The 15065-nt window shown below is 51.3% G+C and overlaps 2 protein-coding genes across 2 annotated transcripts; one reads left to right on the top strand and one right to left on the bottom strand.

Moving 5' to 3' along the window:
- The first annotated feature begins 784 nt into the window (after positions 1–784).
- Positions 785–4963, top strand: LOC122392632 (52 kDa repressor of the inhibitor of the protein kinase-like). The gene is made up of 2 exons (XM_043387711.1): positions 785–816; positions 2037–4963. Exon 2 carries the CDS (start codon positions 2618–2620, stop codon positions 4511–4513), a length of 1896 nt encoding a protein of 631 aa, XP_043243646.1. The 5' UTR covers positions 785–816; positions 2037–2617; the 3' UTR covers positions 4514–4963.
- Positions 4964–7421: 2458 nt separating this feature from the next.
- On the bottom strand, positions 7422–11597 carry LOC122392631 (zinc finger protein ZFPM1-like). Its single transcript, XM_043387710.1, has 2 exons — positions 11418–11597; positions 7422–9457 (listed from the first exon to the last, which is right to left on the bottom strand). The coding sequence occupies exon 2, from the start codon at positions 9450–9452 to the stop codon at positions 8184–8186; it is 1269 nt and encodes a 422-aa protein (XP_043243645.1). The 5' UTR covers positions 9453–9457; positions 11418–11597; the 3' UTR covers positions 7422–8183.
- Positions 11598–15065: the final 3468 nt, after the last annotated feature.

Below are 15065 nucleotides of genomic sequence, written 5' to 3'. Positions count from 1 at the left end.
TTGGGACACCACCAAGGCTGTTGTGCGCATATATTTTCCAATGTTTCTCTGGGTTTTAGGAGTATTAGTGCAAATTTTCTCAAATAGCAATGAGAATTACCTACAGTGCAAAGTCAGTGCCTGCAAAGGAGTGAAAAGTTATCTGCAACTTAACCTAGAAGAAAGATGAAAAGATAGACCAGAAAATAAGTAAATAACAACTTGCTTTAGGCACATTTTAAGGACCCACCAAACCATTTTCCAGGATAAGCCATCCATGATGAAAAGACGAGGACCACCTGTGCAAAAGTCCATGATGGACTTTTTCTCAAAGAAAAGTAAAAACAGAAACAGGCAAGTAAAAAAGTATTTGAAAATGTAATGGAAGCCATTCTGGATGCATATATTTGACATGTGTGGTAATTTACAACAATGTTTAATTGGAATTGTATTGTATAATACATTTTGGTCAGTGTTTTAGTCTCAGCCTCTTAGATAGGTGTCTAATTTTGGTGCTGCTTTATTTAAATGAGCATTTTAAAGCAATTAAATCCACCTTTGTGTTAGTATCAACTAATACTACCTTGGCTGCTGAGTGCTGGCATATATGGATAATGGATCACTACATCTGCATTGTTCTGAATTCCACACACCGACTTTTTCAGCCTGGATCCACAGCCATCTGTCCCAGCCTGTGATCCTCCGAGCACCCCTTCTCCTACTCCTGGACCAGAGATGCCCACAGCAACAGCAGGAGCCTATTACAGTAGCTTATGTTGCAGTTCATTCAGGCATATTGTGTTCAGTTATAGTTTAATGAATTCTTGTATTAAAAATGTGAGTATTACATGTATATCCCTCTGCTATGTGAATAGTGTAATGACAGCTATTGTTCTACCTCTAAACCGCCTTTTGCACCTGTGCTGTTGTATTATTGTGCCTGAATCTGAAAGCAAACAAGATTTAATCAATATATACTGCCAGAGCATGCAGTAATATCATCAGAAAAAAATTATACCTTTTCCCAACACTTATATCACTTTCATTTATTTCTAAAACACGCATGATTTTAAGGGCACCGGCAGCCACTTACCTATCGACATCCCAAGTCAGGGGCGAATGGGCCGCGCACACAGAAGGACACGGCCAGAGGTCACGGGGTCGCCTGGCCACGCCGCCGCCCGAATCGAGCTACCCATTGCCACATTCTTATGGTTTGCTTGATTTGTTTTGTTCGGTCGGTCCCTTTGCCACAGTCATAGCACAGTCAAGACTTTTCGATCGGTCTATAACGTGTCGGTGCATTGTAGTCTGCGCACCGACCGCTACCGCCACCTATCCTACCCACTGGTCGACGAGGCTCGCAGCGCTCGCGGCGACCTCTACAGCGACGAGTGCTGACACGGCTCAGCGGCACAACGCGCACCGCTCGCCGGCAGTCACAAATAGTATCTAAAAATAGAATAGTTATACTAGCTTTGTGAATTCTGGCTAAGATTGGTTTGAACTATCAATGGCGCATGCTAGAGCAGAAGCTAATATGAGCGTCATTTGACCATTGTAGTCGGCGCGCCCCTAAGCCCCAATTATCATATTATCATAGAGCGTAAGCTGATTGTACGGGCGTCACCGTCGTGTTACCTATGCCGTCTTCTTAACCTTCTGTCGGTAACCTTGCTTTAGTCTAAACAGACTACTACATATACCTAGATTGTTTTTACTTTTTTATCGGACATTAGCTGGCGGTCCGAAACACCCACTGGTTGTAATGGTAACATGACTTTGACAAACGGTTTTTGAGTGAATGAACTAGAAACGTTGCATTTTCTTGTTTTATTTTTATGCAAATAACATTTTTTTAATATTTTGCAAACGAGCTTGGTGGTGTTCCGACTTCTTAGGTACCTACCAAAGATGCCAGCGCCGACAATCGGCAGCTTTTTTCCTAATATGCTTGCCTAATTGATAAAGTAATTTTCAGAGTCCAACCAGCAGAGTCCAACCTGACCGTTTAGCGACCGGATAGTAATCCTATATCCCCTTGCTTGTCTCTTCAGAGGAGGATCGCCCCTTGGCCCTGGAGTCTCCTGTGACGGGTCCTGGCCCTGGAACCTCATCCTTCACGCCATCTGAAAATCAGTCAGCAGGCTCTCCAGACCAGAGTGGTGGCGATTCAGAGGACATTGTTGGAATCCCAGATGATAGGCCTGTTCTGCCTCCGAATGACTTCGGTTTTTTTATCGCAAAGAAAACCAGCGATGAAGAAAAGCTAGAAGGACTGACCAAACGATGGTGTCCCTCCGAGAAAAGTCAGTTCCCTGTTTCGTATCACACAAAGAATGGGGTGTCCCGGCCGAGGTATCTTCTCCGGCATCACTTGGATACATACAAGTGGCTGGCTGTATCCAGAAAGGGGAACTTATCTGGTGCATGGTGTAGTGTTTGTGTGCTTTTTGGCGAAACTCTTGATGAAGGCGAAGGTGCACGTGGAGGTAAAGGCAGGTCGAAAGGCAAGCTGGTGAGCCGCCCCCTTGTCGACTTTTCTGACTTGACCGGCAAGAATGGTGCTCTGGATTCGCATGCCCAGTCAGCATCCCACCAGGCCAATGCTGCAAAGGCTGCCAGCTTTACGATCGCAATGAAGGATCCAAAGAAAAGCATCGATGCAGTGATGGACACAGCGAGCGAGCGCGAGGTCAGGCGTAACAGGGCAGTACTGACGTCAATCATCGAAACGCTCAAGTTTGCTGTGACGCAAAACATATCACTGCGAGGCCACCGTGACGATGGGCGAATTGATGGGAGTGGTACTCAGCCAGCCGAAAACGATGGAAACTTTAAAGGGCTGCTCCGATTTAGGCTTCAGAGTGGCGACGAAGTACTGAAAAGGCACCTGCAAGATGGTTCTGGTAACGCGCTTTACACGAGCAAAACAGTCCAGAATGAGCTCCTCGACGTCCTCAGGACTTTGGTGCAGGAACGTGTGACAAACAAGGTGCAAAAGGCTCAAGTATGGGCGTTGATGGCTGATGACACTACAGACATTTCAAACAGAGAGCAGATGGCTGTGGTGGCTCGATATGTAGACGAAAATGAGAGTGGCCAACTCGTAATTCGGGAAGACCCTGTCGCTCTTCTGGATGTGATGGACGTCATTCGGCGGTCCGCGAACGGCCCAGAGCTGAAGATGTCGGGGAAGAACCTCGCAGAAGCGCTGCTAGGCAGTATCCGCAAGCTGGGCCTGGACACTTCTCGCCTTGTAGCCCAATGCTACGACGGCGCGGCTGCTATGTCGAGTGAGCGGGTGGGCGTGGTGGCACAAGTGAAGGAAGCCGCACCACTGGCAGAGTATTTCCACTGTGCGTCTCATGCATTGAATCTATCGACGTCACTCATCAACAAAGTGGATTTGGTAAGAAATGCCTTGGGGACAATGGAGACTGTCGTCGTTTTTCTAACAGATGGTGCAAAGCGGGGCGAAATCCTGCGCTACGCACAGTCATCAAAGATGGACGGCGATAAGAGGCTCAAGCTGATCAAACTGTGCCAAACACGGTTTGTCGAAAGGCATCTCGCTGTGGAGCGTTTCTTGGAACAGCTCAGCGCTATCCACCTGGCACTGGAGCAGATCGCCACGTGGCAAGATCGGCGCTCCAGTTCGAAGGCCACGGCGCTTCTGAGTGCCATCTCGAGGACCGAATTCCTGGTAGGTCTGGTCGTAGTTGAACGGTTGGCCGGCATCCTTCGGCCATTGGCTCTGGCACTTCAGGATAAGCAGCTGGACCTCACTAAAGCCCTACAGTTGGTAGATGCGGTGAAGTCCGTGCTGACGGAGCAGAGAGCCTCCAGTGAAAAGGAATTCGCTGTGTTGATGCGGACGGTGGAATGCGCTGCAGAGAAGCTGAGTGTAGAGGTGAGGAAGCCGCGTCTGCCAGAAAAGTCCGTCTACCGGGGAAATGCAGGCAGGGATCTCTCCACAGAAGCCTACTACCAGATCACGGTCTTCAATCCTGCCGTGGATCTCGTCCTGCAAGACATCAACCTGCGCTTCGGCAAGCACACGCAGCTGACCGCGAGCCTCAGCAAACTCCTGCCAAAGAAAACAGTTTCTACGGAGTGGTCTGACGTGGAGCCAGCCTACGAGCAGTTTAAAGGTCTCCTAGGATCAGTAACTGACTCGCAGGTGAAAGCCGAGTTCAGCGTGTGGAAAGCCATGTGGCGTGATAAACCCAAGGAAGAAGTTCCGACGACTGCTATCAGTTCCCTCAACGCGTGCCCGGCTGAAATCTTTCCAAACGTACATATGCTTCTAAAGGTACTCAGCGTGCTACCAGTAACAACCGCAGAAGCCGAGCGCGTGTTTTCCAAGGTAGCTAGGACACTGACAGCGCTCAAAACGACCATGACCGAGGGTCGGCTCGAGGCGCTCGTTCTGCTTCAGGTACATCGGGACCACATGCCGGCGACCAGCGAGGTCATCAACCGCTTCGCTGCGTCTGCCTGTCGCCGTCGGGAGTTCCGATTGCGCCTGTAGCGCGACGCGATCCTGATCCTGCGCGATGTGGCCCTGACCCTGCGCGATGTGATCCTCGACTGCTCAATGTTATCCTCATCCTGTGCGATGTGATATTGAAAGGCTGACCATATATGTATGTACATACATAATATACATTCGGTTCTGCGCCAGACGTGTCAACTGTCATCACTATCAGATGTCTGACAGATAGGATGACCGCGTATTAACTGATAGGCTGATTGTGCTGATCTCTGTGAACAGGACAGCTAGCATAAACGCGATGAAATCACCTGATTTCAGGAAACACATGTGATATAAATCATACGCGTATTGCACAAAAACAGCTTGGCTTGAATAACAAGTTCTTCATCATGCATCATTTTGTGAGCTTACTTGTGAGCCATTTGTGCCCTAAACCGCTAATGTCATTATGTCAAATGCCATTCCGGGTTGAAAATCCAACCATAAGACCGATTCATAGACTCATATCTGGCTAAACATATCCTGTGCTGAGGGATTCATGCTATCAACATTTTACCACAATTACATGTTTATTACCAAAGTTATTTTTGTCCCATAGGCACCCAAGCTTCTACTAATAAATACACGCTATCACTTTAAGCATCATTCACGTCCATCTGCTTTTGCATGCAGAGCAGGATGCGGAAAATGTACCCCATCACGGCCGGCTTTCTCAATGACATTTTGACTACTCCCAAGTAATAATTTAGGTTTTCTGCCTCCTTATTTGTTGTTCGGATATCGCTGCATGTATAAGCCCACCTTGCAGTTCCCCTTCAATTGGCCTAGGCCTAGCAAAAAATAGTCAGGCGTTAACCCCTCTCCTTAGAAAGGCGCTTTAGCAGGGTATAGGTTGCCACTACGGATTGCCATTTGCAAGGGCGCAGCCAAATTGGGGCCTATTAACCCCCCCCCCCCCTACCGCCGAAGTACGTGATTTTTTTTTTGATTTTTTATTTTATTTGATTTTTTTTTTTGGCAAAATTGCAACCTTACAAAATAAAGTGGCCGAAATCCGGGGAGAAAATAGGATTTGGGGGTAGGTTAGGTTCTGCGGGCCCTATCCTAGCGAAAAACATGATGGGCATTTGGCCCCCCCTTTGAGATGCCCCTGGATCCGCCCTTGGTTCCCGGACCAGAAAGGTGGGGCCTATGCAATGTCAAATTTCATCAAAATGGTGATACTGTCCCTCCCTTTAAATGCCACAAAATAGAGCACGAAACCTCCCAACTACACGATTTCGCCGTAGGGTTCCATGTAAACAACCACAGTCCTCTGTGGTTCAATGGCGGCGCAATTCACGTATGTCGCAGAGGCAGCTGTCCGTTCTAGTTATTTTTATGCATATCATGATAATTAACCTTCCAGGTGGTGGTGGTGGGGGAAGGGGATTTTTTTGCCCCCCTCCCTTTAGTGTTTTTATATATCTCCAGAACCGCTGCGCCGATCGTCACCAAACTTTCAGTACCCTCCCGTGAATACCTTTTGCAGATTGTGACAAAAAATCCAAAGGCTATGATAGGTTGGCCGCTAATGACGTCGGAGTGACGTCAATTCTGCCATTTTCGACCCAAAAAAAGTTTCGCGGGAAGAGGAGCTGTCAGGCCTACAGCATTAGAGATACAGAAAAAATGTTTCAGACATAAAAGGTGTAAGATTAACAGGGCAACAAAACTGCTATCTCGGATTTTTTATTTTTTATTTTGACTCAAAAATAAAAATAGATTTTTTAACCCGCGCACCGACGGGGGACGGATATCCGCCCCCCCCCCCCCTGAGGTTTTTCGCGAATAGCGGGAAAACCGCGGTGCTACGAAATTTGGTACGACTATGCTCTCATCAATTTTACACACGGTGTGCAAGTTTGAACCTAACTTTTAAGGTCAGGTCACCAGGTCACTTTGAGTGACCCAACCTCAAGTCACTTTTTTGCAACTTTGTCACCGTGCCAGAGCTACAGTAGATGTCGGAGGCCTTTGAAAGTCACAGGATATTATTAGGTCATTAGTAGCTATAGCGGTGCTAAACTTTAAAAGGTGCTAAGAATAGCATGCAGTTAGTACCTTCCGTACTCACATATGAACCGTTTTAGCGCTATTGTTACCCCACGACAAATGGAATAATGCTAACGAAAGCATTGGGGCTGAAAGTAGAATATCTATACTAGTTAAAGCTGCTGCATGAAAAGTTCGCAAAAACTGCTTTCTTTAGCAGCACATACTTTCATTAGTTACTGCAAAAAGGACTAATCAATTACCAAAAAGGAAATTGTGTAAGGCCGAAAAGACGTGCAAAAAAGGTTATATCCTAGATAAGTGATAACTACAAGTCTCAATGATTGTGTTTTGCATTCTGCAATATTCCCGTGTAAGTGCATCTTTCAAGCATCCAACACATTATAAAATTAAAAAATTGAATAATGGAACATTTATTAACACTTCATATCATCTGCATGAAAAACAAATGTAAATATATACACAAACAAACGTACGGGAAATAATGAAAGGTCGCTCATATACCTGCACACTCGCAGTGACCGACGATTAACGCGAGATCGACTGGGGGAGGCGGGGGGGGGGGGTCGTTGAACCGACGTTCCATTCATGGCCATAAGTTCGACCTCATCCACGACCAGACGGCGTTTAGTGATAGACGGAACCGGAGACCCCGTGTTGTTGTCGTAGTTGTCCTCCATTGTAAGTGGTAGTCGACGGAAGAACTGACCAGGCCCGCATGCCTGGAGCAAAAAAAAAAAAAAACTGGATCAGTTCCAAGATTTTTTTTCTGTTGGGAGCTATTTTCGCAAACAACACAACTTTCCTTCAGACCAAGAAGCGCGATTTGCCTAAGTCGGAATATGAAGCACATAAGATAATGTCAAAAGATACAACGTGTCAGACTCACCAAAGTTGATCAACGTCGGTGTCGGTGGCATGTGTTGGTGGCAAATGCTCATGTACCACCCGGCCCCGGAGCACTTCACTTCACTTCACTGCACTGCTGCACTGCACTTCCCTCCACCTCACTGCCTCCCGGAGCAGGGGCACGCACTCCCATGCCACGCACGACGGATTCCACCGATAATAGCTGATTGAGCTGGCACAGCCCATAGGAAGGCAAAGGTCCACGTATGCGCAGTCCCGCCAATGGAAACCGAGCATGGCGGCGTCCGCCGGGCGGACGGGCACGATGCGGAATGCACTCTCAATATCGGTTTTGGCGAGGTAGGGGCGTTGGAAGGACCCAATCAGGCGAAGAGCCTCGTCCACCGACCCGTATTGAACATATGTGCGCTCCCGGGGAATGAAATCGTTGACGGAAACGCCGGTGGGAAATGACAGGTGGTGAATGACCCGAAACGAGCCCGGAGACTTTTTGGGGATTAGACCAATGGGAGAAAAACGGACGATCCATGGCGGCGCGGGACAGAAAGGACCGGCTATCCGACCCGCGCGCGTCTCAGCCGCGACATATGCGTCCACGACTTCCGGCGCCAGAGAGCAGGATGGAAGGTTGCCGCCCGAGTCACCAGAGGGGACCTCGGCGCTGCCGAGCGGGAAGCCGTAGCGAAAACCGTGCACTAGCTGCGCGGCCAGGGCGGGGTCGTAACCTGTCAGGAGCAGCGCGAGGTGGTCGGGCGGGACTGATACCGGCGGAGTGAGGGAGTCATTCGCGGCCGGGGCGGCGGGTGCCGGGGAGGGCCGGGGCGGCGCGGCGAGGGCAGGCGAGCACGCTATGGGGGCCACGGCAGAGGCGGCACTCGTGCCGGAACAGGCACGGGGACCGGCGGCACCCGGCGGCGCGATTGTAGCCGAGGCAGAGCGCGCGAAAAGAGCCAGACGCGGCGGCCGGCCGGCTAGAGCCGCCCCGACCCTCGCCGCTTACACCGGCTGCAGACCCGGCCCGAGAACCGGCGATTCCGCGAGCGATTGCGGTGAGCCAAATGGGAGACGTGGCCGCCGTGGAGCCCCATGGGTGAGCTTCCGGGCAGAGGCCCCGTGCGCGCCGAAAGGCCTCATCGAAATCGCGCCACGCGAATCCAAGGCCGGGCGCCTGCAGCGAGGACACTTGTTGCATGTGGCGCAACAGACCGGAGGCGTCAGCGGGGTGGGCAGCCAAGTACACGGCCGCGTATCGAAGAAACGCGGTGGCCCAGGCGCCGAAATGCGGGATTGGGCGGCGCTGTACCGAGGGACGGAGACGGCCGTCGATAAGGCAAAACAGCCCTGGTTCTGCCGGGGGGATAGAGTCGTTGAGGAGAGTGTTTAGGTCAATGAATTGATGGGACACGATGAGGGCCGCCACCGCGGGGGATACGGCAGCGCGGGCCGCTAGGTCGTCACCTGCGGCATTTTCCACCGGTGCCGGCGGACGGCCGGCGACGGGCAACTGCGCCGCTGGCAGGTGCGCAGGTGGAGCAGGGCCGGCGGCGGTCGGAGGGGCGCCGGAGAGAACCGCCGGGAGCGCCATTGGCCCGGCTTGCAGTTCGGCAGCCGGCGTGTAGGCGTGGTCGGCGGACGTCAGATGGGCAGCTGGCCCATCCTGGAGACGCTGTGCCGGACCGCGCTGCACGGCGACCGTCGCCGGCGGTGATGGCTCGCTGGCAGGTAGAGCGGCGGCGACGGCGGCCCGGACCATGTCGCCCACCATTGTTTGAAGAGCGGCGGGGTCGATGACCGCGGCGTCAGGGGGCGAGGCGGCGGCGGCCGACGTTGTAGCAGCATGGCCCCGCCCTGGATTGGGCGGAGTGGTGGCCATCACTGCGGCCTGTCGCCTCGCCGCAGCAGCGGGCGTGCGGCGGCTCGTGGCACCAGCGCCAGACGCGGCCGCGGCCGCCGCGGAGCGTCTCGTAGTGGCGCGTCGCGGCGCGTCCGTCCGTGGCGCTGGCAGGGGGCGTGCCGGGGCACGGCCCGCCGACGACTTGGCCCGTGGCATAGCAGCTCCGAACGCATGAAAATAGACGACGATGTTAGCGGGAATGTGTATTTAAACGGCCAGCCGGTTAGGAGGGGGGGGACACACACGACACAGCACGGGAGCGACCCGGTACACGCTAAATCCCGGAGGAGGCGTCCATAGCCTCCTGTAGCACGCTCTCCAGGGTGCGCCACCCGGCCGCGGACGGATGAACCCCATCCGACGCCAGAAAGTCAGGTGGCGGCACAAAGTGGAGCAGGAGCACCGGCGGTTGGCGGAAAAGGCGGCGCAACAGTTTGTTGGCCACCCAGCGCCGCCGCCGGAAAATTCGCGCCGACACGCCGCTGGATGGAAAGCCTGTGCGCGGAGGGATGGGCAGCACATAGACGCGAACGACTCCGGCTGCCAGGAGCCCGAGCGTCAGTTCCTGGAGGTTGGCGAGCCACCGCTGAACGCGGCAGTCCCTTCTGGCGAGGTCATTTCCGCCCGCCACGAGCGTGACCACGCGAGGACGGGCACGAACTGCGGCCCGGATGGCCCAGCGCCTGAAGCCGTCGTCATTGACGCAGCCTCCGCGAACACCGGCCGCCGCCACGGCAAGGTGGGGCGAACAGCGGCGGGGGAGGTGGACAGCATAGCTGTCCCCTACGACGAGCATGCCTGCAATGAGAAAAACAAAATTACGTAAGCCCTGGACGCTCCCAGAGTGGGACGCGGACGAAACCGATATAGCATACACGGTTGCGTATACGTCCAGCCAATCTGTGACCGACTAGCGCTGCAGCTCAGGCATACACCGTTGCGTACACGTCAGGCCAATCTGTGACCGACTAACGCTGCCTCTCAGGCATATACGGTTGCGTACACGTCAGGCCAATCTGTGACCGACTAACGCTGCCTCTCAGGCATCCACGATTGCGTACACGTCTGGCCAAATTGTGACCGACTAACGCTGCGTCCCACAGAGTGGCATACGGCCAGCAGTGAGCTGACTCCAGCCCATACACCGTTGCGTACACGTCAGGCCAATCTGTGACCGACTAACGCTGCCTCCCAGGCATATACGGTTGCGTACACGTCAGGCCAATCTGTGACCGACTAACGCTGCCTCTCAGGCATACACGATTGCGTACACGTCTGGCCAAATTGTGACCGACTAACGCTGCTTCCCACAGAGTGGCATACAGCCAGCAGTGACCTGACTCCAGCCCAGATGGCCCGCTGCAGACCCGGTGCAAGACGACCCCCAATCAGCTGCGGACCTGCGGTCCGGTCGCCGGGCCAAAGGCCGCTAGGCCACGGTCACGGTCAGCTGACGACACGGCGGGTGAATCACCCGGGCCGCCTCACGGCGCGGATGACGGTTACGTAATGACACGCCCGCGCCTGCGCCGCTGGCGGCCACGTGGCTACCAGCAGTTGCTGTCGCTGCCGCCGCGGCGCCACCAGCGCTGGAGGTGTCCACACCTACCGCTGACGTCACGATCACGCGATCGCTGGGTAGAGGTCACACGATTGCTGCTCGGACCCGCCAAGATGGCGTCAGGGTGGCTTGGCCTTGGGTGCACAGAGACATTAGGTCATGCGCGTGGACAGGGCGATGAATACAACAAGATACGAGGCTAGCAGTCTGGTGGCAGCATAAGACGTAACTCCCTGAATTGCGGCACGAGCGTAACTGCGTATACGGTCGCCGGCGCAAACGCGCTATGGCCGACGACGCGATCGCGGGCCGCGGCGCGCCCCTGCGGCCGTAGGGGACACCACAGTTGTCGGTGGTGCAGGAACCTGCGGCAAGGGCCCTAGAGGCAATGATAGAAAAAAAAATATAAAACAGCCAGCGACTGGTACTTTGGTCTGGCAGTTCCTAACTGAGAGCCGGCTGCCAGTGCCGCGAGCCCACTGGGCGAACATAAACATACGACACCACGGCCCAGCCAGGCCATCTCGGCGTAATGCACCCACCACGTGGGGAGAACTCACCAGATGTGGTCCAACTACAATCGGAACGCTGAACAATGTGTAGGATCAGTGTTCGCGGCACGGCGTGGGCGCACAGACTGAGCCAATAGTGTTGGAGCCACACGGCAGGTGTCGCTGCAGTGGCGCCCGCGGACAGAGAAAGTTTTTGCCGCACGACCCCGTAGGTGTCGCTCGTCAAATGCATTTCACTTCATATACCGGAGCACGTCCACACACTCCCACCACAACCAACGGACTCCACTAAAATGGCGCAACACGTGGCCGGAAACAGCTGGCACGCGCATGCGCATATCGCTCTGCGCCGTCAAAACGTGCTAAAGGGCTGGTGATAAGACTCCCAGAGATTTGTAAAGCAGGGCTTAGCTACTTTTTTTGGCGCCAATTTCAAATTTGTTTCCTCTGTAAGCATGTCCGGTTCTATTGTGATACTAACGTAAGCACCATATTCAGCATTACCAACTTCTAAAACACTTAAAATGGTTCTAATTAGAAATCCAGCTTGAAAGAGCACTCACTGATGGACTGGGTACTAGCAGAAGTAGACGTTAAGCTCAGTAGAAGAATAGGTGATCTAAACTTATAATATTTAATGGGAATGTTAGCTATCATTAGCACAGTATTAGCACCATGCTTCTTTGTAAATACGTCGTAGGGTTCTTTTGACGCTAAAAGGTGCTACGAATAGCAGCCGTTAGTACCCCAAATGCTAAACTTTTTTTACAGTGTATACAATTTGTACACTGTAAAAAAAGTTTAGCATTTGGGGTACTAACGGCTGCTATTCGTAGCACCTTTTAGCGTCAAAAGAACCCTACGACGTATTTGCAAAGAAGCATGGTGCTAATACTGTGCTAATGATAGCTAACATTCCCATCAAATATTATAAGTTTAGATCACCTATTCTTCTACTGAGCTAAACGTCTACTTCTGCTAGTACCCAGTCCATCAGTGAGTGCTCTTTCAAGCTGGATTTCTAATTAGAACCATTTTAAGTGTTTTAGAAGTTGGTAATGCTGAATATGGTGCTTACGTTAGTATCACAATAGAACCGGACATGCTTACAGAGGAAACAAATTTGAAATTGGCGCCAAAGAAAGTAGCTAAGCCCTGCTTTACAAATCTCTGGGAGTCTTATCACCAGCCCTTTAGCACGTTTTGACGGCGCAGAGCGATATGCGCATGCGCGTGCCAGCTGTTTCCGGCCACGTGTTGCGCCATTTTAGTGGAGTCCGTTGGTCGTGGCGGGAGTGTGTGTACGTGCTCCGGTATATGAAGTGAAATGAAGTGAAGTGAAGTGCTCCGGGCACATGCCATCGAGTGATAGCTCTGGAATGATAGCTTAAATCAGCTGTTATCGGTGGAATCCGTCGTGCGTGGCATGGGAGTGCGTGCCCCTGCTCCGGGAGGCAGTGAGGTGGAGGGATGTGCAGTGCAGCAGTGCAGTGAAGTGAAGTGAAGTGCTCCGGGGCCGGGTGGTACATGAGCATTTGCCACCGACATGCCACCGACACCGACGTTGATCGACTTTGGTGAGTCTGACACGTTGTATCTTTTGACATTATCTTATATTGTTTAAGTGCTTCATATTCCGACTTTAGCAAATCGCGCTTCTTGGTCTGAAGGAAAGTTGTGTTGTTTGCGAAAATAGCTTCCAACAGAAAAAAATCTTGGAACTGATCCAGTTTTTTTTTTTGCTCCAGGCATGGGGCCTGGTCAGTTCTTCCGTCGACTACCACTTACAATGGAGGACAACTACGACAACAACACGGGGTCTCCGGTTCCGTCTATCACTAAACGCCGTCTGGTCGTGGATGAGGTCGAACTTATGGCCATGAACGGAACGTCGGTTCAACGACCCCCCCCCCCCCCCCGCCTCCCCCAGTCGATCTCGCGTTAATCGTCGGTCACTGCGAGTGTGCAGGTATATGAGCGACCTTTCGTTATTTCCCGTGCGTTTGTTTGTGTATATATATTTACATTTGTTTTTCATGCAGATGATACGAAGTGTTAATAAATGTTCCATTATTATTTTTTAATTTTATAATGTGTTGGATGCTTGAAAGATGCACTTACACGGGAATATTGCAGAATGCAAAACACAATCATTGAGACTTGTTGTTATCACTTATCTAGGATATAACCTTTTTTGCACGTCTTTTCGGCCTTACACAATTTCCTTTTTGGTAATTGATTAGTCCTTTTTGCAGTAACTAGTGAAAGTATGTGCTGCTAAAGAAAGCAGTTTTTGCGAACTTTTCATGCAGCAGCTTTAACTAGTATAGATATTCTACTTTCAGCCCCAATGCTTTCGTTAGCATTATTCTACTTGTCGTGGGGTAACAATAGCGCTAAAACGGTTCATATGTGAGTACGGAAGGTACTAACTGCATGCTATTCTTAGCACCTTTTAAAGTTTAGCACCGCTAGGGTACTGAAAATTGGTCTAGCAGGTGTAGGGTACTACATTTAGTACACGGGTGCTAAACAAATATGGGTACTTACATTAGCACCTTGATACTAAACTAGATCTCAGTGAAGTACGAATAAAATGCTTAGCTTAGCACCGCTAGGGTACTGGAAATTAGTCAATTGAAAAGTACCTCTATGGTGCTTAACTTTTTTTACAGTGTAGGTATATCTCGGAATTTTGATATCGGTGACCTAAGGTCAGGTCAATTTCTCGACCTTTCCATTAGGTATACCCACAGTGTATATAAATACAGTGGCGGCAAATGCGCTTGGTCACGTGACCAAATCTGCACGTGCGGTTGTGGCGAGGGAACTTCCCGAAACTCTGGTGCCAACGGCCTCGCGGCGCCCATAGAGAATACATGGGGCCTTTTCTTTTCAGACCTATCGTGTCTAAACCAAGCCATTTAGTGCAAGGATACGACTGGTTTGAGATTCAGTCGTCTTTTGGCTATAAGTCGGCACAAGAAACGTATTTTTATCGGCAAAATTCGCTAAGTACCAGGTGGTTTTCCGATACGCTGCACGCCTCCCAACCCCCGGCGGCCGACCGGAGGAGTCAGTAGCGCTCCACTTACGACTTTTGGCAATAGCTCAAAACACCTTACAGCTAGAGGGCTGCTATCTGGCACACCTTATCTTTGCTTCCATACGCATCTTTGGAAACCAATTGCATTTCCGTCTCAGGTCAGGGCCCTGTTTCACCGGTGATAGCAGCAAGCTGCTATCACGTTTCGCGAGCTGACGTCATGTTGTGACGCCATACTGTTGACGTAATGGGTAGTTCCGGCGCACGATTGCCGCGACCTTGGCGGCGGCATTAAGTGACGTATGAGCCTTAAAAGTAAGAGTTTACGCAGTCATGATAGTATATATATATATATATATATATATATTTTTGATATATATTTTTTCAATATGATGTATTTAAAAGAAGTTGGGTTTAGGAAAAATTTGGACATTAACTCCGAACATTTAGCTGATGACGTAAAACAATATTGCGGCAATCGTGCGCCAGAATTGCCCCTTACGTCAGCAGTATGACGTCATCACATTACGTCAGCTCGCGCAATTTGATAGCAGCGTGCTGCTATCACCGGTGAAACAGGGCCCAGATCACTGACTTATGACGTCACACGTGAACCTCTGCAATAGTCCCAAAATACCGTAGCTTCGCAA

Source organism: Amphibalanus amphitrite, unplaced genomic scaffold, assembly GCF_019059575.1.
Source record: "Amphibalanus amphitrite isolate SeventyFive unplaced genomic scaffold, NRLGWU_Aamphi_draft 000494F_arrow, whole genome shotgun sequence".
NCBI lineage: Eukaryota > Metazoa > Arthropoda > Thecostraca > Balanomorpha > Balanidae > Amphibalanus > Amphibalanus amphitrite.
The sequence above is the reverse complement of the archived record's forward strand: the minus strand, read 5'-3'. Positions and strand labels throughout refer to the sequence as shown.

Bases quoted from the DNA above. Each gene is read 5' to 3' on its own strand.
- LOC122392632 (XM_043387711.1), top strand. From the start codon at position 2,618: ATGAAGGATCCAAAGAAAAGCATCGATGCAGTGATGGACACAGCGAGC.
- LOC122392631 (XM_043387710.1), bottom strand. From the start codon at position 9,452: ATGCCACGGGCCAAGTCGTCGGCGGGCCGTGCCCCGGCACGCCCCCTG.